Source organism: Elephas maximus, chromosome 17, assembly GCF_024166365.1.
Source record: "Elephas maximus indicus isolate mEleMax1 chromosome 17, mEleMax1 primary haplotype, whole genome shotgun sequence".
NCBI classification, from domain to species: Eukaryota; Metazoa; Chordata; class Mammalia; order Proboscidea; family Elephantidae; genus Elephas; species Elephas maximus.
Window position 1 is genome coordinate 39,501,658 of NC_064835.1, and position 25,333 is coordinate 39,526,990.

Here is a 25,333-nt window from a genome sequence, read left to right on the forward strand (position 1 = left end):
TACTAGATGTCACATTCCACAATGGTTCCAAGAATCTGCAGTGATGATAATCAGGGTCAATCTTCTCCAGGGCTGAACCCATGTGGTCAGCCTCATAAAATTCTCCCCGGATGCCTCAGTCTCACACCATGCCCTCTAGGAGTTGCTTAAGTCAAGGTGCTACAAACCAGGACAGGTATTAAGTCCTCAGCTAAGTTTTACCTACTCCTTTCTAATGCTGTTGAGCTGGAGTTCTTCAGAGGAACTGGGTACCAATCCAGAGCAATACAGGGATGAGTTGACAGAGTTCCAACTCCCCATAATCTCAGTATATTAAGCACCTGTGCTGAAGAGTTCAAGTCACAGTGTCCCTTCCCAGTGACAAGAGACATTGTGGATCCTGTTTTTTGTTTTTGTTTTTTTTTCCCCTAAGATTATCAGATCCAGTAGATCTACAACTTTTGGCTCACTTGCCCTTTCTCCAAGTGAGTTATCTGTTATTTTTTCAGTTTTCACTTATACACATTTCCATCAAAAAGATCCAAGCAATAGAGGGTAAGTCAAACAATGTGGCATGAAGGTAAGGAGGGGAAGGAGGTGGCATCAAGGCATGAGCTAGTATTTCAGACCACTTCAGGAAGGTGGTATTGCTCAAAACATCTCTAAGCACAGGTACACAAATAAAGCAAGCTGTGACTTGACAGACAGATAGATACACAGACAGACAAAGATAGATAGACTTTATATAGCTTTTCTCTATATATATATGTGTGTGCAGAGGTCTAGAGTCCCCATTCTTCTTGCCTGGCTTTGATCTCTTGCCCTCCCATTTCCCACACCCCAGATGTGCCATTGTCTAAAGCCTACCAGTCACTACTATTGCATCTGATCCTTGTGCCCCACCCACCCCCTTACGTAAGTTCCCCTCTCCTTAAAATAGAACAAATTATATATATTCGTATAATTTTATATATAATCTCCATAAAAATACACTAAAGATGGTATATTACTAATTTGACCCTCCTATTAAAACAAAAGTTGTCTAGCAAAGAGTCAACCAAAAAGACAGTTTCCTAAGTCTGGTGCTACTGAGGAAAATGGTATGTTCCTACAAATCTCTTATACACACACACTTCCTGAACCCAGGAAAGAAACACACAGAATAGACAGCTGGCTGGGGATTAGAAACTAGGGAGATAACCTAGTAACTAAGAGGGAAAGGTGATACAATACCATTTCTCTGATCCAGCCACACTGTCCACTCATGGCAGACCTCTCATAATACCTTGTTTGCAGTAGACATATATGGAGCGACTGACAATTTCCCTCCCAAGGACTGCAAGAAGACCATGAGGAGGTCTATTTCCTCCACCGAGAAGAAATATTCACAGATGCGCTAAGCCAAAAGGAAGCTAAAAGCCTTTAAGCCCTCATCACCAATATGAGGACAGGAATGCACTTTCCCCTTCCACCCATTTATGTGAAAACCCTACACACCACCCAAAAGCATGCTTGTGGTATTTCTAAGGCTGACAATGCAATTCTCCCCACCCCAGCCCAACCCCTCTCCCCTCCCAGATTCTCCTCCCACCCAATCACCTCCCCATCATAAACCATGCACAAGTTCAAGATCCCTGGAGCCATAAAGAAATGGGGTGAGGAAGGAAAGGAAGCCTAATCAGTGTATATATGAGGATGCAGGGGGAAAACTTATCCTAGTTCCTACAATAAATCCAGGAAATTCAGGAAACCCAAGGAGACATGGGAATGGTAGAGTACATTTCTCCAAGTCCTGGAAGAAAAACAAGCCCAGATGGTCATTTATATCAGCATCTAGTGGGATGGGAAAGGTAGATAACCAAAGGATCAGGGACAGAAACAGGGAGTTCGTACCAATTTACTTCAATCCCCCAATCTAGCTCTCCAAGCCAGTGGTCCAAAGCTAACAACTATTTCAACGGCCCTCTTCAAAAACCCTTACTATAACTACTGACCCACCAAAGAAAAGAACAAGTGATTTAAATTACTGTTCTACCAAAGTATTCAGCAATCTCAAGACAACCTGCTTCTTCCTTCTATAAGCTATGGCAAGCATTAATTAATAATATCTGCACTAATGCTTAATCTTCTCTTATCCTACACAGAAACCCTTAAGGGAATGGAGATGTCTTTGGACTTGACTCAGCCTATTAGGAATTATTCTGTCAGCTTAAAATGAGGTCATGAAAACTCTTCTACCCTCTCAGCAGCCCAACACTCAAACATTTGGTAGGGATATTTGCTCAAATTACATTTTATTGGAAAGTATAGACAGAGGGAAATGAAACATTGGTCCAGTGTAGATCAACTACCAGTCAGTGGAAGTGGTGGTAGTGGGTACCCCTAACCAAACATCAGGTTGATAAGAGTGGCAAAGTCCAATCTGGGCTTTGATTCTTGGTTTATTCACTTCTTCTAAAGAAGAGATTTTTAATTCTGCCTCTTGATCTGAAAGGAGGCAGTGTTGGAGGCATTAAGAACAGATGAATGGCTGGTCTCCAACTTCAAGGTGAAACCCTTTCACCCTCTTACCTCAACTAAAGACTGGTGTGGCTTTAAGCGATCAAAAGAGGAGAAGGTGAGGGCAAAACTGCTAGGTATAAAGCCTGAAGCAAGCTCATCTACCTAAAGAAGAAAGGTTGATAAATCGGAAGCCAAGCCCCAATCCCTCCTCTCCACTGCCACCACCCATGTCTAACCAACATTCTCAGTGGAAAAGGAAAGGGAAGCCAGCCACTTCTGCTTATGAGACGCCACACAGGAAGCTCACAGAACAAGTCTCCCTACTCCACTGACAAAGAGCTGGTAATAAGATGGGGATCTCAAGACAAGTCTCCTAAATTAGGCTTGAGGAGCCCAAAAAAGAAAATGGATAACACTGGTATGTATGACACAGAAGATGCCCGTGTTCAGTTTGGGCACTTAGTGTTACAGGCTAATTCTAGAAGAAGCAAGGAGGTGTAGCTAAAAAGCAAGATTTCTGCCAAGATCCCATCTGGGCCTATGTGCCAAGATTTCACCCCCACTATCTTTTTTCAGTGACTATGTCACCTCCAACCTCCACTCCCCCAAGTGATCGTCACTGCTACCATTCCCCAGTCTGGCCCCACTCCAGGGCAATCACCCCTCTCTTTTCTTGGGATAATCCCACGTCTTGTACTTGTACCCTTAGTGGTAACTCAGTTATCACAATCTCCAAAGAGAATGGTAAGGCTTGATGGCCCTGGTTTTAATCTTACTACCATATTCCAGGGTCCCTGGTCCCTGCTCCGTGGCTGGTCTAACACTCTATGTCCCTTAAAGCCTATATACACCAAGCAAAAGAATGTCACCTCTTTTCCATGCTCCAACTCTCCACCACCCCTCCCAAAACACCCCGGTCCCACTAATGACCTCATTCAATCTACAGCTGAACACTAGACACCTCCTGGGCCCTCTCACTAAAGCAACAAACACAGCCACAAGGGGACTTCACTCCTCCATCCTACCGGGGCATCCCTTGCTCTGTTTTGGAGAAGGTGCAGACAGAGCTGGGGCTTCCAGAGGGAGCAGTGAGGGCATGTGCTTTGGAGCTGCCACCTTCCTGCCCTCGGCCTCCTTCTGACTGCCCCCAGTCCTTGCAGTGCCCAAAGCTCCTGACATGCAAGCAAAGCAAGCCCAAGATTAGCCATTAGCTTTTCTCTCCCCAAGTTTCTTTACATATGTATAAAATGTCCTTTATGTACAATTCTTCCCCCAGCCCACCCCAATACCCCAAAGGCTTTTTCTAACAAAATTGGAAGAAACGGCTCTAGCTACATACATTTCAGCCCTGGATTCAAATCCGGGGGGTGGCAAAGAGGCCGTGAGGCTCTGTTAAGTCTGTTTCTTCCCTGGAAAAGCTACTGTTTTTTCAATCTTACCAAAACAAAAACTAAAAAGTCAAGAAATTCCTCAGCTGAACCCTGCCCGTTTTCTTCCCCATGAGAAGGGCATAAGAGTAAATAACTGAAATCAGTTCAACCCCCGGTGTTTTAGATCACAAGTCAAAACCAAAGACAGAAAGCATGAAAAATATTAGTAATTACTCACCCAATCCACCCTGCTGAACCTCCCTCCCTCCAAGAGTGACCATGGGACACAGTTCCCTCCTCGCAAGCCCGTTAACCCTTGTGGGGAAGGCAGCCTTCCTGCCAAGAAAGTGGCAGCTCAAAAGGCCTCTCCTTCCCCCAGTCTCTTGAGGAAAGCACCAGGGGGCCAAGGTGGTCAGCAGGCAGGGACCCCCAGGCTGGCCTATCCACACAGTTCAAGCATAAAACGAACGCGACTCAGTATGGTCTGCGATTCTACGAACAGGGTTGCCTCCTCCTCATTATTTTCTTTCCCCAAACATCGGCAGTCGCCAGTCCCGCTCAGAGCTTTCAGCCTGAGGCCGTTCAGGACCCCTTTACCCTCTTCCTGGTCTGTGGCCACGTGGCACTGAGGCAGCCGCAGCTTCAGGTCCAGAGGCGGAAGGAAGGGGCGGACAGAAATCTGAAGCACAGGGCTAGATCTTCATCTTATTACCTCCAGCAAGGCTGCCGGCGGGAACAGGGGAGGTTTGGAAGATACATCTGCTCTCCCAAATAGTGGGGCATGGAAGTCTTAGGGAGCGTAACAGCGCAAAGGACGCCTGATCCCTAGAAAGCAGTATACCCCGTTACGCACACACTCCCAACCACACCTTCACAGGTGCGCACACAGCACTGAGGGGTGTGCCTGTGAAGTCTTACCCCATCACATTGAGAGGGGATCACATCCTGCCAGTTCTCATCACAGTCCTTAACAGAGGCACTAAAGCAGCTCCTAGGTGTGCAGGAAGGCTGCTGGCCTTCAAGGACACTGCCACAAGAAGGAAGCCCTCTTGGGAGGAAAAATGAAGTCAAGGCCAGTGAGAGAGCAATGTCTCCTCCCTAGTCTTGGGGATGCCACAGCACAGCTGCCACCCAGTGGCCAGCAGAAAGCACAGCTCCAAACGTTTGGTCTGATGTGCTGAGGTAAGGGGCCCTGCCAAAGGGAAGAAAGAAGAAGGGAGTCAGCACCTTTGTTAGCATGAAGACAGCTCATTGGGACTCCCAGGGAACACTGCCACAGTCTGCAGCACCTCGCCCACAGCCCTAGAGAATCTCCTAAGGACACATGCTTTCCACCCCCTCTTTTCCTTTGGGTCTAGCCTCAGGCTTGGACTTCCAGGAAAGTTTGGCCTAATTCGTCCTGGTGTCCAACTGCCTGATGTTCCACATTCATATTGCATCCTGGGATCTGATTTTCCCCTGGTCAGGAAAGCACAAGCCATCAGTGGCTACAAATGGACTCAGCATGAGATCCTAGCCCCACAGTATTTCAGGCAGGGCTGGTCCCAACAGCCCACAGAGACGCTCAACTGAATAACGTGATGTGGCACAGTGGCAGAAGTGGTAGTGCCTCTGGAAAGACCCAACCTCACTTCTCATGGTTGTGGACACCTTAGGGGAGGAGCAACATCCTAAAGTCCCAGTCCCAGAGTTACAGGGCCATCCACAAGATGAGGGCCAGAAACTCTACTCCTTGTCACGCCTCCACCACAACATGCCTCATTTAGAAGAGAACCATGGTTGTGTGACCTGCTGAATCTCAGGGGCGGCACTGGTCCCAGCTCAGTGGGTGAGAGAGAGGAAGCCCCAGGCCTATCTGGCAGAGACAGAACTGACCTCTAAGCTGAACGCCCAGGAAAGGGTCCATATCCAGGCTCAGAGGCCCTCCTGACAAGGTCTTTGGGCTAGTCTTTGGCAGCTGCAGAGAGACTAGGAGAAACCTCCCAGGGCTTTCACTGCTCACCAAACCAAAAAAAAAAAAAAAAAAACTCGTTGCCATCGAGTCGATTCCTGCTCATGGCAACCCTACAGGACTCTACAGGACAGAGTAGAACTGCCCCATATGGTTTCCAAGGAGTGCCTGGTAGATTCAAACTGCTCACAAACTTGGCTCAAGTCCAAGCAAGCAATGAGAAGAGGCAGACGTCCCCAAACCCACCAAGACAGCAGCACCAAGAGGAAATACTTTAAGGAAGCTAGTAGCCACCTCAATTTTAGCTACAAGGCCAGGTTCCTGCCCAAGAAGAGGGGAAGAGATGGCAAATGCACCCTTCCACTGACCCCTGGCCTCTCTCCTCCTCTTGGGCAGCACCTGTATCTTACTGGAAGAGATTCATTTTTATTAACTGTGAGAGGGCTCTACAGAAGTTTCTGGAGCTTATAGTTTGAAATAAGATTTTGGAAGAGGAAGAATCATAGCCCTGGCCCTACCAGCCCTCTGCTTCCATCTTCATTCCCATGCCTCAGCCAGTTCCACATAAATAGAACTGCAGAAAGAAGGGTATCCAAGATGCCCTCAGAACCCAGGAATCTGAAGCACCCTGGTGTCATTGATTTCATCCTATTGGAGTTTGGGACCTGGGGTGGAGGAAGGCTCCAGGGCAGAGAAGGATTACAAACAACTTGGAGGGCCTAGAAGGAGCCCACAGGGGGCGAGGCCTCTGCACGGTGGCAGTTAACCAATCTGGGGGTTGGTTCCCATGAAAGGGAAGGAAAGCCCAACAGCCATTTTGGAACAGACTCCAGAGGCAGCTATAAATAAAGCCACAGCAGCTTGGTACTCAGCACAGGTGGCTCTAGCCCTGACTGGACCAAGAAGATTGACGAGGGAGCTGAGCTTGTGCCCCTGGAGGCCTGCCTCTCTGCCCTACTGCTAAGCAGCTTCTATAGCCTGAGCCAAACTGGAAGGAAGAACAATGCTGGCCTGTCCCTTTTCCAGGCCACCCGGGAACCAAGAAAGGAAGCCTTGTGTATAGTTCTGTGCTAACTCACTGCTGAGCCCCAAAGCCGGCAGCTGGTAGTCACGGCAAGACCCCATGCCTGTCTAGATGGGAGAAAGTAGAGAGACAAAAGTTAACTCTGCTGGTAGTCATGGCAAGACTCCATGCCTGCTCTGGATGGGAGAAAGTAGAGAGACAAAGGCTAACTCAGCTAAAAAGGCATGAATCCTCTTTCAGAAGGAATGACACCCGAGACAGGCAGCAGGGCACCCCTGCCAGCTTGCTGCTAGCCTACTTACAACCCTAAGTGTCTGTGGGCTCATTCTCCTTCTGCCAGTCACCACAGAAATAAACAGCACTTTGCTTCAATATACATATACATATCCATAGAGAAACCCACATACTAAGGACATACGCACTTGCGTCTATATCTATATATGTGTAGAGTTTGGAAGAGGAGCTGGAAGTCCAGCCCTCGTCCAGGACTTGAAACACTGAAACAGAAGCAAAGAGCAATAAAAGCCACTGCTTTTCTCTTCTTCACTTGCAAAGATATTTGAAGAGAGGAAAAAATCAATCTGGTGAAGAGGGCAGATCTCCCCATCCCCAGTTCACTTCCCAACCTCTGCCCAAGGCCCCCGGGGTTACCCCAGCCATCATCCATGAACAAGGCCAGCTGGCCTAGACCTGGAGGGGAACACCACTTCAACAGGGCAGAGACCGTGCAGACCAGGATCTGCGCCATCCTCAGAACTAAGGCCAGGGCAGCCCCTCACTTGTAGAGGAGGACATGTCACCGCACACCACGTCTTCCTTTTCCTCACACAGCCTTCATCATGCCCCTCTCTTTGCCCTTCCACCCCGCATTCTGCCCTGGGAACAGTCACAGCAGAGTGGCATGGCCTGGGTCGTCATGGTCCACGCTGTTAAGAATCGCTGTCTGGTCTTCTGGAAGCTGGCGGTGGCACAGGTCGGAGAGGCGGGCAAAGGGATCAGGGCGAGAGTGTCTCTTCTTCTTTCGGAGGCAGACAGCTTCATCGGGCCACAGAACCTGAGAGTTTGAAAGCTGCTGAGCCTGGGAGGCAGAACCGTCTAGGGAGAAGGGAGGAGGTAGACAAAAAAAAGTGAGTGAAAGAAAGAATGCAGCCTCACACATACCTCTTCCTCAGCCAGGGCACATATTCTGAGTTTCTAATCTTAAACAAAGGAATCCTGCACATGTGGGAGCAGAGAAACTACCATCCTCACCACTAAGGCAACAGCATTCAACTCTGCTCCTCTGGTGCTAGTCCCAGAAAGTAGGGTGGCTAGGACTTTCCTCTCTGTAGACTCATAGGTCTAATCGATCTACAGATAGTGCTTTTTTTTTTTTTTTTTGTGATTAACTCCTCATTCTTTTTTTTTTTTTTAATTTTTAATTGTGCTATAAGTGAAAGCTTATAAATCAAATCAGACTCTCATACAAAAATTTATAAACACCTTGCCATATACTCCCAACCGCTCTCCCCCGCAATGACACAGGACACTCCCTCCCTCCACTCTTTTTTTTGTGTGTGTCTATTCGGCCAGGTTCTGACCCCCTCTACCCTCTCATCTCCCCTTCAGACAAGAGATGCCAACATAGTCTCAAGTGTCTACTTGATCCAAGAAGCTCGTCCTTCACCAGTATCATTGTCTATCCCATAGTCCAGTCCAATCCTACAGGTAGTTTTTGAGTGCTCCCTGGGTGCCAGGTGTCAGGCTAGGTCCTGAGGCTCAGGGCTTCTAAGAATGGGTGGACTCAATACATTTTTCACCTACCCACTGTAAGCAATGATGGACTGGCTGGAAATCTCTACACAAGAGTTTAATCACCTATGACACAGTCAGACCTGGGCTCCTCCTGAAGGCCCAGGGCCACACCACTGCCTCATCTGTCCTTCAAGGGCAACAGTGGTATAAGCCTTTGCTTTCTAGAAGATTATATCTTACGCAGGGTGGGGGGTGGCAAACTGTAAAGAATTAAAAAATACAGAAATAATGTTTTAGATACTTAAAGTGCTACAAAGAAAGATAAGATAGGGTCATGTGGCAGCAAATGACCAAGGCTCTGCTTTTGTTTTTTGAAGGGGTAAGAGTTGAGTCTTGAATGATGAGAGGTAAGCAGCCTTTCAAACATCTCAGGGAGAATTAACCCCAACAGAAGGAATGGCAACCGTGAAGGTCCTGAGCTGAGAGCAAATGTGACATGTTCCAGAACAAAAGGAAGGCCACCGTGCTGGAGCAGGGTGAATAAGAGGAGAGGATGACAAGGCTAGAAAGACAGGCAGGGCCATTGGAGGGAGCCTGGGTCCTGTTCTCACTGCAATGGGAAGCTTTTGGAAGATTTTGGTCAGAACTGTGTTTGTGTGCATATGTAACGACTGAGGGAGAGAGATTCTGATTTACACTTTTTAAAGATTGCTCTGGTTGCTGCGTGTAGAACATACACGTGGAGGCAGGAAGACCACTTAGGCGCCTACTGCAACAGTCAAGGCAGAAGATGAGAGTGACTTAGAATTGGGTTTTAGCAGCTGAGACAGCGAAGAAAGGTCAGGATATGTCTTAAGGTCTGAACCAAATGGATCAGTGTGAGCTGTGAGGGCAAGAGACGAATCGAGGATGAAGCAACCTGAGGAGCTGGGTAGACTACAGCACTATTTGTTAAACTGGGAAAGGGCTGAAGAGAACAGGTCTGGAGAGGATAATCAATAATTCCATCTTGGACATGTTACATTTTAAAGGCTGATAAAACATCCAAGTGCATATGTTCGCCAGGCAACAGAAAACACCAAACCTGAGCTCAGGGAAGAACACCGAATAAAGATAGAAAGTTGGGAGTTGTCAACATGGGGCAGGTCACAGGCCCACTGTGAACAGGACGAGAAAGAATACAGGCATCTGATGTGACTTTTTTAACAACAAAAAAACTAGTAAGTAGATAGGGGGGTAGGTAGGGGGGTGGGGGGCAGGTGGGTGGGTGGCTAGGTGGGTAGATATAGATGTACCGATGGGTCTTAAGCTGAAATAAGCCTATAGGAGTTAAAAATTCAGCTTGTAGTTCCAATTTCTCATCCTAGGCCTGAAAATTTTACTTTCTTTATCTATGCTTCAGTATTCTCATCTGTTACCTGGCAGGAAATAGCATCACCCAAGAGTTCAATAATAAATAAGTGATCACTGTCTCCCAAATATTCAAGGGGCCTCTATATGACACTTTTCCATAGCCATATCTATAAAAGTTATGCTGCTATACAGTAGATATGGTCCCTGGGTGGTGTAAATGGTTTGTGTCCGACACCAACCTAGAGGTTGATGGTTCAAATCCACCCAGCTGTGCTGTATACGAAAGGCCTAGAAATCTACCTCCATAAAGATTACAGCCAAGAAAACCCTATGGAGCAGTTCTGCTCTGTAACACAAGGGTTGCCATGAGTTGGGATCAACCGGAGGGCAAGGAGTTTGGTTTGGGTATGTATAGTAGATATTAAAGATCTGCAAAGAAAACAGTTTAGCAGTCTTAACAGTATGTCACACATTCCTAAAGCTACTAATAAAAAGACACTATTTTATTTGATAAGTGTTAAGGAATTTTCTAAAGTCTAAAAAAGACACAAATTAACCTTGAGTTATCTGTCACTGCTGGATAACCATCGGACATATTTCAATAGAGGTGTCCTTTCCATAGCATAAGGAGATTTTGCTCTATCTCACTGAAAAAATTCTGGCCAATCTGCAGAGGTGGGGTCCATGTCACAACACCCTAAAGCATAGAGTACCAAACCAAAGGCCAAACCAATTGCCACTGAGTTGATTCCAGCTCACGGTAATCCCATGTGTTACAGAGTAGAACTGTACTCCGTAAGGTTTTCATGGCTGCGACTTATCAGAGGTGGATCACTAGGCCTTTCTTCTGAGACACCTCTGGGTGGATTTGAACCACGAACCTTTAGGATACTAGTGAAGCATTTAACCATCTGCATCACCCAGGGCCTCCGTAAGCACTGAGGAGGATCCCATAATTTCCATGTTCAACTAGAAGGCCTGAAATAATAGAGAAGAAATATACAAGGCTACAGGGATACTTCCAAGGCATATTGCAGAATGGAAAAAGTAATGATCCTATTTAAGAGCTTGGCTATTAACCAAAAGGTAAGCCATTTGAATCCAGCAGCCACTCCTTTGAAACTGTATGGGGGCAGTTAGGATCGCTATGAGCCGGAATCGACTCAATGGCAATGATTGTTGGGTTTTTTATTTATGTTAGTATTAAAACAACACAATAGATTTTCTAAAGATATATGCACAGAAAAGGTTCTGAAAACACACTCACAAACTGATAGTAATGGTTCCCCTTTGTGAGATGAAACAGAATTGGGAGTGCAATCAGAGATTTTAACCCTACATTTCTATTTTACATGGAAAATTGTATTTGTGTATTACCTGACAATTAGTGTTACAAAGGAAACAAAGACCAAAAGAAGCTGGTGGATTCAATTCTAGAGAAAACCCAAGGTTGGGATCTTGAGCCAAACAATTTTCATAATAATGGTAATGCAAGGCAGGAAGAGGGGCAGGACTCTTGCCACCATTTACCGGATCGTTTCTTTGACTTCGAAGAGCCCTTGGATGACTTTTTGGGCTTCTTTATCCGTTGGTATTTCAGCGCCTCCAGCCTCTCAGGTGCAGCAGCATTCGCAGGGGCAGGTGAATGTGTTCTGGAAGGGACAATTAGAGAGGCACAGGTCAGCTCCCAGACAGGGAGCTCCTGAAGAGGGACTGGCTGGAAGCCAAATAGACAGCCATTGGAGAGCAGAATACAATTCAAGAAGTCCAAGATGTCCTTGTTGGTTCCTTGAAGTTTCTCCTGGAAGGAAGAAAACCCAGTCGAAAGCCTCAGCAGTGGGACGCCTACCTCAAATGGAAACCAATCAGTAGAGGAATTGGAAGACCCTAGGAAAGGAAAGAGAGACTTTAATAGTAATCCCCATCACATATAACTCAAGCTGGGATGAGTAAGGTTTGGGTCAACATCTGAAGTTCCCAGAAATCATCACAATCAACACCTTTAAATGAAAAGTAAAAGGGTAGATTAAAGCAGGAGGCAAGCAACCCAATCAACTGGCCTACAGAACCGTCCTCCTTCTCCAGGAAAGAGAAGGCCAGGGCTAAGTAAGAAACCCAATACCCAACGAGCTGGAGGGTACACAAAACCCAGCTTCACTGGGCTGCTGCTTTTCCATCTACAAGATTCAGGCAAAGCCCCAAGCAGCTAACAGCAACAAATACTTGTCATATGCAACATTCTCAGCAGGGTGTCTCCTGACCCTCTGCAGACTAAGCTCAGAGTTCCTCAGTCCCGTAACAGAAAAGAAGAGGGCTGAAGTAGAGAATGTCAGAGTGTCCAACTCTGGAAGCCTTGCGAAGCTCCAGCTATCTGTAACAAGTACCCAGGGGATTCTCCAGATTAAACAGAGAAACAGGTTACAGGAGAGGAGACCCATGTCTATAGGTCTCTCTTTCTCTATCCCACTTGTGGAACCTACTTTGCTATTTGTCTGATGGGTTCACTGCATTTAGGACAAAGCAGACAACGTCACTGGAGCCTGTGCAGCCCAGGTGACAAAGGGGACCAAAGAGAAATGAGAAGGGCTGGCAGTGACATCTGTGCATATTGGGAGAATTGTCCAAGAGTCATAAAGAAGAAAATCTAGAATGTGTGTTATCAATGCCATTTCTTCTGAAGGCAAGCCAGCCTTGGGGCCTGGGGAATAAGGGGAGAGAGGGAGAAACAGGTCATGCTTTCTTATACACCTGCACTGCCTTTACATGTGATCAGGAAAGGACGGATGTTCTGGGGCTACCTCCCCCATCTCTAGCAGAGTAAGTTTTTGGTAAACCCTGGTTAAAAGGAGTAGGAGAGCCAGGCTTGTGAGGAAAACAACAGTCCCCAGAAGGATCTGAAGTGAAAAATGATGGAGAGGTGGGAAGACTGAATTCCCACATCCCCAACATCGGATATCCTCACAGGAAGGAGGGAAAGGAAAACTTACAGACTAACGGCAGACAAGCCTCTGGTCCTTGGGATTTCCTGCATTACTGGTGATGAAGTGACCTTCATCTTCTTGATGGTTATCATCGTTGCATAGCCCTTTAGTTCAGAGTATTAAGAAGCTCCCTCAAAGTTCGGGTCACAGACAACTCCTTGATTCTCCATAGCCCTCCAGCAGCACCAAACCAAGAAGCACATGCAGGACCATATATGTGTGCACACATATACTTACAGTCTCTTAGAGAATTAATCCACTCACCATTCAGAGGTAAGGTTTGCCCCCTAAGGCCCCATGTGCCAATGCCCCATTCCTTCCTCCTTCACAAACCCCATAATCTACCCTCAGAGATCCTACACAACAGCAGCAGCAGCAGCAACTGAAAGGGAACTTGGAAGGAAAGCAAAAGGTAGAGGTGACTAGGACCGGAGGAATCTAACTTTTCCCGATGCTGAGTAAGTGTCCTGACCCCCAGGTATTTCTTCTCCCTCCTCCTTATCTTCATGCTACCTGAGAGGAGAATCAGAGATATGAACCCACCTGTTTAGTTTATCTCTGTCTCCAGGTCCCGGAAAGCCTCTTCAGAAAAACCATACAATCTGACCAATGCATGGTCTGATGAGGCATATGACAAGCAAGCAAACCCCAGGAACAGTGCTCTCCAAAATAATCCAGGGTGACCTATCAGGGCATGACAGAAACTGGGACAGCGTGCCCCTGAAAATTCCTAGGGATTTTCCAAGTCAGGTAAAACTTCCAGAGATCATATTATTAGTACAGTCAACATATTTTTACTATTATAGTTCTTATCATATAGCATTTATTTGCCACTTACCATGCCAGGCACTGTTCTACATACCCTATAATAATTTTCTCTAATCCTTACAACAACCCTAAGAGATAAAGACTGTATTGATTCCATTTTTCAGATGGAGAAACTGAGGCTTACAGGAATTAAGTTCCTTATCCAATAACCCAGTTATTATGTGATAGAGTCATGACTCCAGACAGGTATAGAAGTTACACAGAAGAAATACACTGTTTCCACACTGCACCTGAGAAATAAATCTGTCCTGCAACACCCAAGTGGCTATTGTCCTTGACATTCTCTGGTTCTGTGGCAGAGTCAGAGTAGGACAGAACAGAGATGGGGAGAGCAGGCTCAAGTTTGTCTTCAGGCAAAAATTCCCCCAAAGTAATAATCCACTGACAAGAATAAGCCAGCTTCCCTCTGTAAACAGCCAAACTGGACACTGCAGGACGCCTCTCACCACCTGTCTCCACTCCTGGCTCGGTGCTCAGACACAGAAACGCACGGCAGGAGGCTCCCGGAAGCACTGAGACACTCTCTCCCTAGGCAGGAGAAAGATGTGAGGGAGGAGCAAGGTGTGTATCTTTACTTGTGGAAAATTATACAGAAAAAGACGCATGAAATGTGTCCCACCAAACTTTACCTGCAGCATTTGAAGCTCTCCAGAGTGAGCTAGCCTCCCTTTATAGAAAGCGGGGCTAAGCCCTCCTGCTCAGGTTAGTATCACCTGGGGGTCTTTCAGGTAATGGAGCATTGGGTGCTGGTGTCCTTCAGATCGAAGAAAGCCTGGGTTAATTAAGCACCTCATCATCTCCCTGGAATGAGGTGGTCAAGCAATCCTGAGGCTGACCCTGCAGGGCCCCTATTAGAATCCAAGCCTGAGCACTCCAGCAGCTGAGGTCACAGTGCTCTCCCAAGCAGCCTAAGTTCTTCTCAAGCATGCAGGAAATCTCTTCCTCCTCCTCCAAGCCTAGAAAGCTTGCTGGGTCTTCCGTGTTGCATCTCACACAAACACAGGAATGTTCCTTGCAGTTCACAAAGACCAGCAACTATCTGCAGTTTACTTTAAAATTCCAATTTTTTTCTTTCTTCATAAAACCCATATAAAACCTGGATCATGACCATTTAGCCCAAGAGTCTGTATCTGCTTAGTCCTGTGCTCACCAGGGTAGTTGAGGAAAGAAGCAGCCAGGTTCAAAAGCACCAGGACATGTAAGTCAGATTCCACCCCAACAGTATCTTCCCTCAATGCCCTAGAAGCTGATCACAACGATAAACCTCCCAGTTACCCCCAGCTGACAGGCAGAAGCAGTGGTTTTAAGGGTGTTTTCCTCCTCTCCTTACTTGCCTGAAAGCGAAAAGGTGCTTCCTGGTTATGAACTGTGGGTAGGGGACAGACGAACATCACTCATATCCAAGGCAGAGGCAAAATGGAAACCTAGGGGTCTGGAGGTGAGCACCTGCCCAGCTTTAACCACAAGATGGTACCTTTCTAGGGGGGTCAGAGCATGTTTCCAAATGGGAGCTCCTTCCTGAGTTCACCAAGTTGAAGGGGCCACGTGCATGTCCCAGACCCACCTGTAACACCAAGGTCACAGTAGGCATTAACAGGAAGGGTGCTATGAAGATGCGAGACTAGGGTACTACAAGTATTCAGCAGGGAGCTGAGAGAACAGCTCTGCCTCCCAGGAGGCTACAACAATGACTAGTCCACACAACACAACGCCCCATTCTGAGATGGGGGTTGGGAAGAGGAAAAAAACAGGGAGAGAGAAAAGAGGAAAGGCAAGGGGACCAACTACAGGAGAAGGAAGAGGACAGAAACGGAAGGAGAAAGGAACAAGAACACACGTAGACAAGAGGCGCCACAGCCTCTCCAAGCAAGACCAAGTGGAGACATGCAAAGGCGCAGCGTGACGACAGCTCCTCGAGAGGGCCTCACAGCTCCCAATGGCCCCGCAGCTGCCACACCCTGGGCTCATTCCGCAAGCAGCACCATGAGGGCTGACCTTCTCCCAGGCTAGGGGTGCTGTTGGCCCAGGAAGAGACAGTGGCTCCCCATCTCTGCCCCTGGTTTCTGGGTTTACCACAGCAGCGCAGGGGAGCTCAGTGCCCTCAGATCAGGCACAGCAGGGACACTGAGCAAAGGGAGGGGGTGGAAACAGCACATGGGAATGGCATCTAGGCACTTTTCCAGAGCTGAGGCGAGAGGGCTGGTCCCAGCACTATCAATCACACCTCTGAGGTTAACAGAGGGGTCCGTCACTGGGGAAGGCAGGACAGGGTAGAGGAGGACTCTCTGGAGCTCCCACTCTGGAGGCAGCAGGAGGCCCCCGAGCAGGTGAGCAGGCAGCACTTCCTGCTCCCTCTCTACACCCCCTCCAGAGCCTGTGCTGCACTGTGCCCCCTGCCAGCCTCAGAGCCAACCCCATGCCTCATGGCTGTGGACTACGTTCTAGCCACAGATCATAAGACATGGCAATGCAGTGCTCTTTGTGGGAGGCAATTCTTACTCAATCCTGAGTTATAATCATATTCCGTCCATATTTCTAGGTGGAAAGAGATGTAGATACTTCTCACCTAGGGAGGCCAGGCATATCCAAGAGGGAGGCTCTCTCACCCCCACCGAGTGGCTGGCAATGGAGTCTATGACAAAGGAAGCCTCTTCTAGAGACATCCTGAGTTCCACAGAGCTAGCCTCTTTCACAGACTGACGCCTCTCTAAATGCCCAGGTTCCTGGAGCCACCACCGCAGTTAGGGCAGGAAAGATGCCGGTGAGGCCTCACCTGACATTTCTGCCCCTGCCTTCTGCCTGGGGGACCCTTGTCCTCCCCTGCTGGACTGTCCCTTCCAAGACCCTTCTCTAGAGCTTGGGCCCAAGCCAGTTGGGGTGGCTACTAGAGGGGTCTAAAAGCAACGTGAATCTGAGAGTAAGGTCCACCCCCTAGTCCTGCAGCCATCAGGAGCAGGCTACAAAATGTGAGGAGTGTGGGGCAGCGGGGACATGTCCCCACCCTTGGCCTGGAAGCACCATGGGAGAGTTGATCCTGAGGAAGACTGGCCTCCTCACAGACCTGCTGTTGGAGGAGTAGCTGGACCACAGTCCAGCCTTGGACACCTTGAGGGGACCAAATACTATTCAGATCCCAAGAAGACAGTGGGGGCCAGAAGCCAAGGGAGTGATCTACATCTTCAGGAGCCGGAGGGGGCAGTATGGCTGTGGCTGCTGGGAAACAGGATGGAGGGGGTGTCCAGACTCCAAGGACGCAGAGATGCAGAGCAGACCTTGGGGTTCTAGCCCTCCTGTGCATGCAGCCTCAGGGCTTCTGTCAGAAGCTCTGGCAGGTGGCAACGGGGAAGCTCTGGGGTGAGGGGGTCCCGAAGCTGCAGCCAGGCGGGGACAGAGCGCAGCCCAGGGCTGTGGAAGCTGTACTCTGTGAGGAACCCAGAAGCCCTGGGTACCTGGGCAGCAGAGGCTGCCGCCCCAACAGAGGGAGCGAGAGGGGAAATGGCGTGGCTGTCCCTTCGTTCCCCTTTAAAGGAAGCAATGGCCCTGGCGAAGCCCCATCCGCCTGTCCATCCACCGCCCCCAGCCCTGCCCCAGCCGCGGAGGGAGCTCCCTTACCTATTGAGCTGAGGAGAGGCTTGTCTCGACAACACTGCCCAGATAGCTGAGATCAATCAGAAACAAAGCAGTTATCAACACCGGCCTGGGGAACCACCCCGCACACCCAGAGGGAAGGAGGGGAGGAGGCGGGAAGCAGAGAACCAACAGGCAGCCGAGAATGGGTTGAGGGGAGGAGCGGAGACAAAGAAGCAACAATGGGACAAAGCAGATGAGCGCGCAGCACAAAGCACAGACAACAGGGCTGGGCTGCGGCGCGCACCATCTCCTGAACTCACTGGGCGCGAGGCTCCGAGCCACACGTGGCTGACTTCCACAAAGTGGCCCACTCCCTGCACCCACTCCCTGCACCTCCCACAGACGGCCACAGGGGTGCTGAGGATGGGAGTGAGGCTTGCACTTCCAGGTACCAGATGGCGGAGTGGAGCGCGGGTCCCTGAGCTGGGACGAGGAAGAGCACTGAAGGGCCCTCCTCCTCACCCTCCTTCACCCTTCCTACCACCACCCAGCCTCCTCTGGGCCTCTCTGCTCCCCTCCACAGGCAGCCACACCAAGAAGAGACCAAGGACGGAACCAGAGAGAGGGAGCAACTGAGGGGACACTTGGAGATGCGGCAGGCTACTCTGAGCAGGTCAGGTCACCCCAAAGAAGAAGAGGAGAGAGAAGAGGTAGACAGAGAGACTGAGACTCAAGAAGGAAGGGCAAGGAGGAGGAGGACAGGAAGAGGGTGTGAAGAAGGACAAGAGAAAAGAGGCGCAGACAGTGGTCCAGGCAGACTCTGGTACCTGGAATACCAACTGCTACAGTACAGAGGGTGCTCTTTCAGTCGGGCTGCTCGCGGGAGCTTTTGTCTGTCTGTCTGTCTGCAGCTTCCTGTGAGGCACACAGGTGGGGTGGGGTGTGTGGCTCTGGGCAGACCATTCACCAGGCCTGAGAGATGTCTCCCCACCTTCAGGACACCCCCTTCAGGAGAAGCGGCTGGGAGGGCCCTCAAGGCCGGCGCTCACTAGGGCTGCTAAGGGGCAGGAGTTTGGGAAGAGGAAGCCCCTGGCCTGGTCGTCTGGGGAGGTCACGCTGCTGGGTCCTGCTTAGCAAAAAGGGCCAAGGAAGAAAAGGAAGCTGGACACAGACCTCTGGGCAACTCCCTGGAATGGCCACCCAACGCCAGGATCACAGGTGTGTGGCCGGCCCTCAGCTCCAAAAGACACCAACTGAGAGAGCACTCAGAGAGGCCATCCGCTCTAACACACCATGCCACCACCTCTTCCCCATCTGTGTCCATTCTCCCAGTTACTCTGGGGCTTCCTAAGAGATCTGTGCTGGGTAGAGAAGATCCCTCATGCTCCTGGCAGGGTACCTGGGCAGGTAAGCCCCACCCCCACCCAATGACCACACCCTGCCAATGCCACCCCGAACTCCTCTCCCGAAGGATGCTGTAGCATGTCCAAACAAGCCCTGTCATTTGAGTTAATGGAAGGGGTGAAGGGCAGGGCGGGGCAGGGAATGTGGGGAAGGAAGTCAACCAGAAGAAGGGCAGGAGAAAGCAGCTCATACTCACCCTGAAGTAGGTAATGTCGGTGGGGGGGGCTCTGGTCTGAGCAGCTCCTCCCCTGTTCTGCGAAGGGAAGGTGTCTGTCCAAACACATCCAAGCTGTCCCCAGGCCCTGGAGGGCCTGGTGGCGGGGAGGGATAGCCTGTGGCCAGTGTGGTGAAGCCCATGGCGGGCTGGTAGCTGGGGCTGCCACTGCGGCTGCTCTGAGACGGGGAGCCTGTGGACGGCGTGGACTTGCGGGAGAAGCTGACGGCGGCCGGTGGCTGCAGGGTGATCTCGGACATCTCTGCCTGCTGCAGGAGGCCTGGACGTGGCCGGGCCCGGGCAGCCAGCTCAGGGGAGCCCGTGCGGGAGCTCAGAGGACTTTGGGTCAGAGGTGAGAGCCGCGAGGGCTGTAGCACCACTTGATGTAAACTGGGCTCGGCTCGCCGGGCCTGCCGGGGGCTGGGCCGGGGCCGGGGCTGGGGCTCGTACCACCGGGTGTCCAGGCCGAAGGTGCTGGGGCCGGCCCGCCCCCCCGGCTCAGCCGGCTCAGGGTAAGGCAACACCGGTATGCCCATGCCTTGGCTGGTGTGTCTGAGCTGCCCTTGGCTCACCAGAGGTTGCATAGGCTTGTCCTGCCATTTGGTGGCGGTGGGCACGGGGGCTGGGCCCCTGCCCGGAGACTTGCCTGCCCAACTCTTTGGTGCCTCCAGAGACAGGATGCCTGGGTAGGCCGCAGGCACCTGTAGGGAGGCAGGGGGCAGTCCTCGGGGGAGACAGGCCTGGGATTGCAGACTCTCAGCTACATCGCAGGGGTGCAGCTGGTGAGGAAACATCATGGCCGGGGTCTCCAGCCCCCCAAAGGGGAACTCTGGCCGGCCCCAGGGCTCAGGGGAGCGCCCACCCGTTGGTGTCTGAGTCAAGGGCAGCGTGCTGTTGGATGCATTCTCTCCATTTTCCTCAGGGATGGTGGGGTGGCCAAAAGGACCCTCAGTGTGCAGGGGCGGGGAAGACATGACAGAGCTCAAGGGGCTGCCCACTTCCGGCATGTAGAAGGGCGGCGGCTCCACCTCCCCGGGGCTGCTGCTGCTGAGGTACCCATAATACTGGCCATGATGGAAGGGTCGGGGCGCCGGTGGCCGGGCTTGGCCCGTGGCCTGGAGCCGCCCTTCCAGGCCACTGGGGCCCTCCAGTCCCCGGGGCTGGAACCGAGGGCTGTATGCTGGTGGTGGCAGATAGGACTCCTGGCTGGACGACATCGGGGTCAGCTGGGACTTCAGGGCAGCCACAGAGGTGGGCACCAGCGGGTCGTCATTCTCCTCATCGGACTGGCGGAACTCGGGATACATGTCAGTCTCCTCGGCAAAGGGGAAGCCCTCGATGCGTCTGCTCTTCAGTGAGGGCTCCATCTCCGAGGGGTCCATCACAAAGCGCCCGTCGGGACCCCTGCTGATCAGCTCAATGGGTGTGGTGGCCTCAGCCTCTGCCTCAGCCTTGGCCACACTGTACTTCTTGCTGCTGATGGCCCTCTTGGTCTTCTTATATAGCGACAGCTCCTTCTCTCGTGTGGGGCTCAGCACCCTTTTGGCTGCTGGCTGGCCCTGGTCATCTGAGGACTCTGATGGGGCACGGAGTGTACGGATGCTCTCAGGGCTCACCTTGCCCGAGGACAGGCTGAAGAGGACAGAGAGCAAGCAGGAGCTAAAGCATAAGAGGAAGAGCCTACACCTCCTTCCTGTTCTCTTAGCAACGACAACAGCACGAGACTGAGGGCAAGTGCAGAGACAGGCTGCTCCAGCCCACCCCTGACCGTGGAAGTGTGCATCGCCCATCCTTTGGATGATCACCCACATATCCTCCTGCACTCTGGCTGGCCCCTATTCCCAGCACACCCAGTCTAGTCACGCCTCCAACCTCACCCTCAGGGAAGCTGGTGAGAGCTCAAGAAGTGCAAGATCGTTTTCACATCAACTGAAGCAAAACATATTAAGAAGGCAAATCTGTGGCTCACAAAATAAAGAATACCACCTATCAGTGCTGTGCTCCTTTAAAAAGTCATCTATACGTGACCAAACTGTCAATAATTACTTTAAAACAAAGATGAGGAGGTTAGGGGGGTGGGGAAACTAGATTAATGGAAATGGAACATCCAGCACAGAAGTAATGAGAATGTCCACGCACTGTAAAGACCGTAACCAATGTCACCAAACAATCTGTGTAGAAATTGTTGAATGGGAACCTAAACTGCGGTGTAAACTTTCACCAAAAATGATAAAATATTATTTTTTTAAAAAAAGGCAAATCTGTTAGGATGAAAGAACTACGGAAATACATTCCAAAGCTAAAAAAAAAATGGTTTTTAGATTATCCACTAACTTGGATTCTCCACAAGACTGCTCCGCTCCATTCCTGTGGACAGTGTCCAGTTAACGATCAGTTAGCAGAACCAGCTCGGAAACTCACTGTGGCAGGCCTGAGCAAGGCCCTCCACCTCTACCCACAGACCACAAATAGCCACTTCACATTTATCCCAGGTCAAACACTTACGGGGACTCCAGGCTCTTCCTGCAGTGAGTTATGGAGAGTGGGGGATCTGGAAGGGAAAGAGAGCCACTGAGCCTGAGACGACACCGACTCTGCATCTGCACCCCCAGGTATCAGCGACTTGAAGCAGCATGACAAAGGGACAAGCTCCCCTACCTCAGGCGTCTTTGGGCCCACCACCACTTCCTGCCTTCACCCAGACTCTCCCTGACAGCCCCTTCCTCCCACTTTGCTCCTTCAAATCAAGCACCAGCAGCTCTAGCAACAGACCCCAGCCTCCGTATTTTCAAGAGGGACCGCACTAAAAATGGTCTTCCTCTCCTGGTGGGGGCATTTAAAACCAGGCCGGACATCACAGGGCACGGGGTGGAAACCCACCTTTTTTGCGCTTGAGCTTACGCTTGCGCTGTTTGTTGACGAAGCAGGCGGCTAAGGTGCTGAAGAGGATGGCCGCTGCCAGGAAGCAGATGGTAGCCACAATTCCAGCCAGCACGGGTCGAGCCAGCCCCTCCTCAGTCAGGTCCGGCTGTGGGAAGATATCTGCAAGGAAGAGTGGCACACTCAGAATGCCACCCAAATGCCCCAGCCCTGTGACACACAGTCTCCAGAGATGCTGCCCACCCCTGAGAATAGACCATGTCAGGGCTTAACCCTAATACTGAAGAGATCTGTATGGGGGTGGGGGTGTTGACAGAAGCCAAGTAATTTCTGCACAGCTTGGTATACGTTAAAATAACATCTGTATCTTATCCCCATGGGAGTAATAATCTTAATAGTCATCTATACTTGTTCAGTGCCTTACATATTCATGTTACCATATATTCTCACATTAATCCCATGAGGTAGACAGAGCAGATGGTATTCTTCTCATTCTCAAAATGAGAAAACTATGATTTGCTGAGTTTGAGTGAACTAGAACCCAGATGTTCTGCTTTCTAGTCCAATATCTTCTCCCTAACCCCATGCTGTCTCACTACAAAATGAGAGACCAGATGTGAAGGTATCTGGAGATAAACTACTGGAGCAGTGAGAGGAATTTTTACTACAGAATTCAGACCCATCCATTTTTAACTCATTACCACTGTGGACATTGCAACTTCTTAGCATCTCCTGCTTATGTCAGGTATGGAATGCAAGAGCTGGGAGGGGCATGTTTTACAGATGAGGAGAGGGCCTCTTTTCATGTCCAAATTCACACAGCTAGCTGGGGACAGACCAGGACTAGAGCTGGGCCTCCTGCCTCCAGTCTGTTCTATTATCCCCGTAGGATAGGCATAGCAGGAGCTTCCGCTTTTCGCTGACATACATCAAAGGGGAAAACCCAAATATTGTGATACATCTGGCCATAGCTAGATCAATAGTAATGGGTAAAAAGGATCCAAATCATGCTAATTGGTTGCGTAGAAAATGAATGTGGCAGCCGAGGGAATGGGGGGCCTAAACAGGAGGCATGCTGTGGTCACCGTATCCTCATCACCCCGTGTGGAGCCCTCGGGAGCCGGTTATGAAATTAGAAGCACATAGCAGCTCACTGGGATGATCCTGTGAAACCCTAAGTCTTCTATTTGGCTGCAAGCTCTGCTCCCTATACCTCCATCTCCCTGGCCCCTCCCTGGAAGGAAGCCAAGAACATAAGTAGGCTGGGTTCTGCTGCCTAATATATGACCAAATCTCACTCCGTCATCCCACACCACCTCCTGCTTCCCTGCGTCCCTGTCCACCCCACACCAGGCTTCTGACTCCATCTCACACCACCTCATGCTCTCTGCCTCCCCGTCCACCCCAAGCTTCTGATTCCATCTTATGCCACCTCGTGCTCCCCAGCCTCCCCGTCCACCCCACACCAGGCTTCTGGCTCCATCCCCCTCCACCTCCCGGTCCACCCTACACCAGGCTTTTGGAACCCTAGGAATTTCTGGCCAAGATCCTTGCCAACTGGTCCCAGGGAACTGTGTGCAAGGAGGGTGCTATTACTTGATTACTAAGCCTCTTCCCATACCAAGGGAACCACTTAATAGGGGAGGAACCTGGCTCTGTTTCAGAACATAAAAAAAAATAGCTGGGGAAAAATGTATAGAAATGGGACTGGGGCCAGGAAAAGAATGGAGAAAATGCTAAAGAGCTGGCTTTATTTATCAATTTGGGGAGAGGAAAGAAGTGAGGGAAAAACAAACAACAATTTTCTAAATAAAACATAACCATGAAGAAGGCTTGTAATAGGAATTCAGTAAATACTTATGGACCTACTGTCTCTTCTCTCCAGCTCACTGGTGCCCTATCCCCACTACAGAAGGAGGATCTAGAGGAAACAATTTATGACAAATAGGAGTTAAAGCAAGTTCTTTTTGACCGTTGTCATGACAAGCTTAGTTGAATTTCTTCCTGTTATTATCTTATAGAATCTGTCAGAAGCCAGTGTCTAGCTGGATAAAATATCATCCCTCATGGAAGCAGAGCATGGGTCTGAGGGGCATAAGATATGCTACAGTTCATGTGGTTTTATCCAGAGGGCTCCTTACTCTGCAGTCCGGCCTCTCTTCCTACATGAACTATTCCACAGAGACCCAAGTTTGGCCTCCATCCCTATAATCATAAGAGAACCCCCCGTGAACTATTCCACAGAGACCCACATTTGGCCTCCATCCCCGTAATGGTAAGAGAACCCCCCGAGTACCTGTGCTGGAGACGCCGGCCACGTTGCTGGGCTCGCTGATCAGATCCTGCATGACAGCCAGAACCCGGAACTCATACCAGGTATCCTGCAGCCCAGGGACAGCACCCTGTCAGCAGGCCTGAGCCAACCACTGACCCCACCTGTGACCTCTCTACCACTGCACATGGCCTGTCACGGATAAGGGTGTGATGCCTAACGACCAGCTCTCTGAGGTTAGGAGGGAAAAAAAGCCCTGTTTATAGCATTTGCCAATGGCTGTGGTGTAAATACGCCACCATGGCTGATTTCCAGCCACGGGCATGACGTCACGTTCTTGGTTGGGGTTGGCAGAGACATGCATACTCCAGTACCCCCAGTCAACAAAAGTGTCAGGGAGGGCAGATGAGAGGGTCTGTATCCACGAAACAAGCTGCCTCCCCTCAGCAGCGAGAGACTTTGTCAAAGTTTAAAGAGGTTCAGACGGTAAAAGAGAAAATATATTTTCTTCCAGGGGTTCTCAGTTGTTAATGGAGGGGACCCTCCCTGGGCAATCCTGGAAGATAATCCCGGGAAGTCCTCTGCCCTAGCCAGGCTAGCCTGGCTGCAAGAACTGAGGCTAGGGCTCTGAGCGTACACACCGGGCTCCCAGCCTGTCCTGCCTGGCTCACGTCAGTGCTCAGGAAGACCCTCCAGGCACCACAGTCCTCCAGGCCGCAAGCTGCCCTAAGTCTATGGGCCTCAGCTGCCATGATCTGAGGATTCCAGATGTCGGTAGCAGATACAGGTGAATACGGAAATGAGGGTAACTGCAGAGTGCCTAGACCTCATAAGCCCGAGTAGGGTCACCCAAAGGTCCCAATGGCTCTAGAAAGAGTCATGTCACCTCCAGAGTTTGGGAAAAAGAGGCAGAGCAAAGCTAGCCCTCACCTGCGACAGGTCCTTGGCAAAGAACTCCCCCTCAGTGCCTGGGATGACGTCGTCCAGTGTCTCCCAGCGCTCCCCCACACGGAACTCCATGATGTAGCGGTCAATGGGGAAGCTGTGGTTGGCAGGAGGGAGCCAGGACAAGAGCACACCCTGCTGGGTCCGGTTGGCTATGAGGCACCTCGGTGGAGTGACCAGCACCAGAGGTTCTGGAGTTGTGACGGGGAATGCTGCAGCCAGGAAGAAGGGTGGGAGAGACTGGATGGGTGTGCAGGGGCTGCTGCATCCTCATCCACCCTGCTGTCTCCTGGCTACGCACACTTCCCTGGGGCCAAGGACCCAAC

At 50.4% G+C, this 25,333-nt stretch overlaps 1 protein-coding gene across 4 annotated transcripts in view; it reads right to left on the minus strand.

Annotated features, from left to right (window-relative positions):
- Nucleotides 1-3,777: 3,777 nt before the first annotated feature.
- The window catches only part of IGSF9B (immunoglobulin superfamily member 9B), a 53,341-nt gene continuing 31,785 nt past the window's right edge, over nucleotides 3,778-25,333 (minus strand). For 3 of the 4 annotated variants that reach the window (XM_049857210.1, XM_049857209.1, XM_049857212.1), the window contains 7 exons: nucleotides 24,993-25,219; nucleotides 24,087-24,171; nucleotides 21,791-21,952; nucleotides 21,416-21,461; nucleotides 18,893-20,542; nucleotides 11,444-11,565; nucleotides 3,778-7,921 (listed from right to left, as the gene is read on the minus strand). In XM_049857210.1, coding sequence (XP_049713167.1) covers nucleotides 7,713-7,921; nucleotides 11,444-11,565; nucleotides 18,893-20,542; nucleotides 21,416-21,461; nucleotides 21,791-21,952; nucleotides 24,087-24,171; nucleotides 24,993-25,219 — 2,501 coding nt within the window. In that variant the 3' untranslated portion in view covers nucleotides 3,778-7,712. Of the gene's footprint in view, nucleotides 7,922-11,443; nucleotides 11,566-17,334; nucleotides 17,381-18,892; nucleotides 20,543-21,415; nucleotides 21,462-21,790; nucleotides 21,953-24,086; nucleotides 24,172-24,992; nucleotides 25,220-25,333 lie in introns of those variants that run through there. The other variant, XM_049857211.1, reaches the window with a different exon arrangement.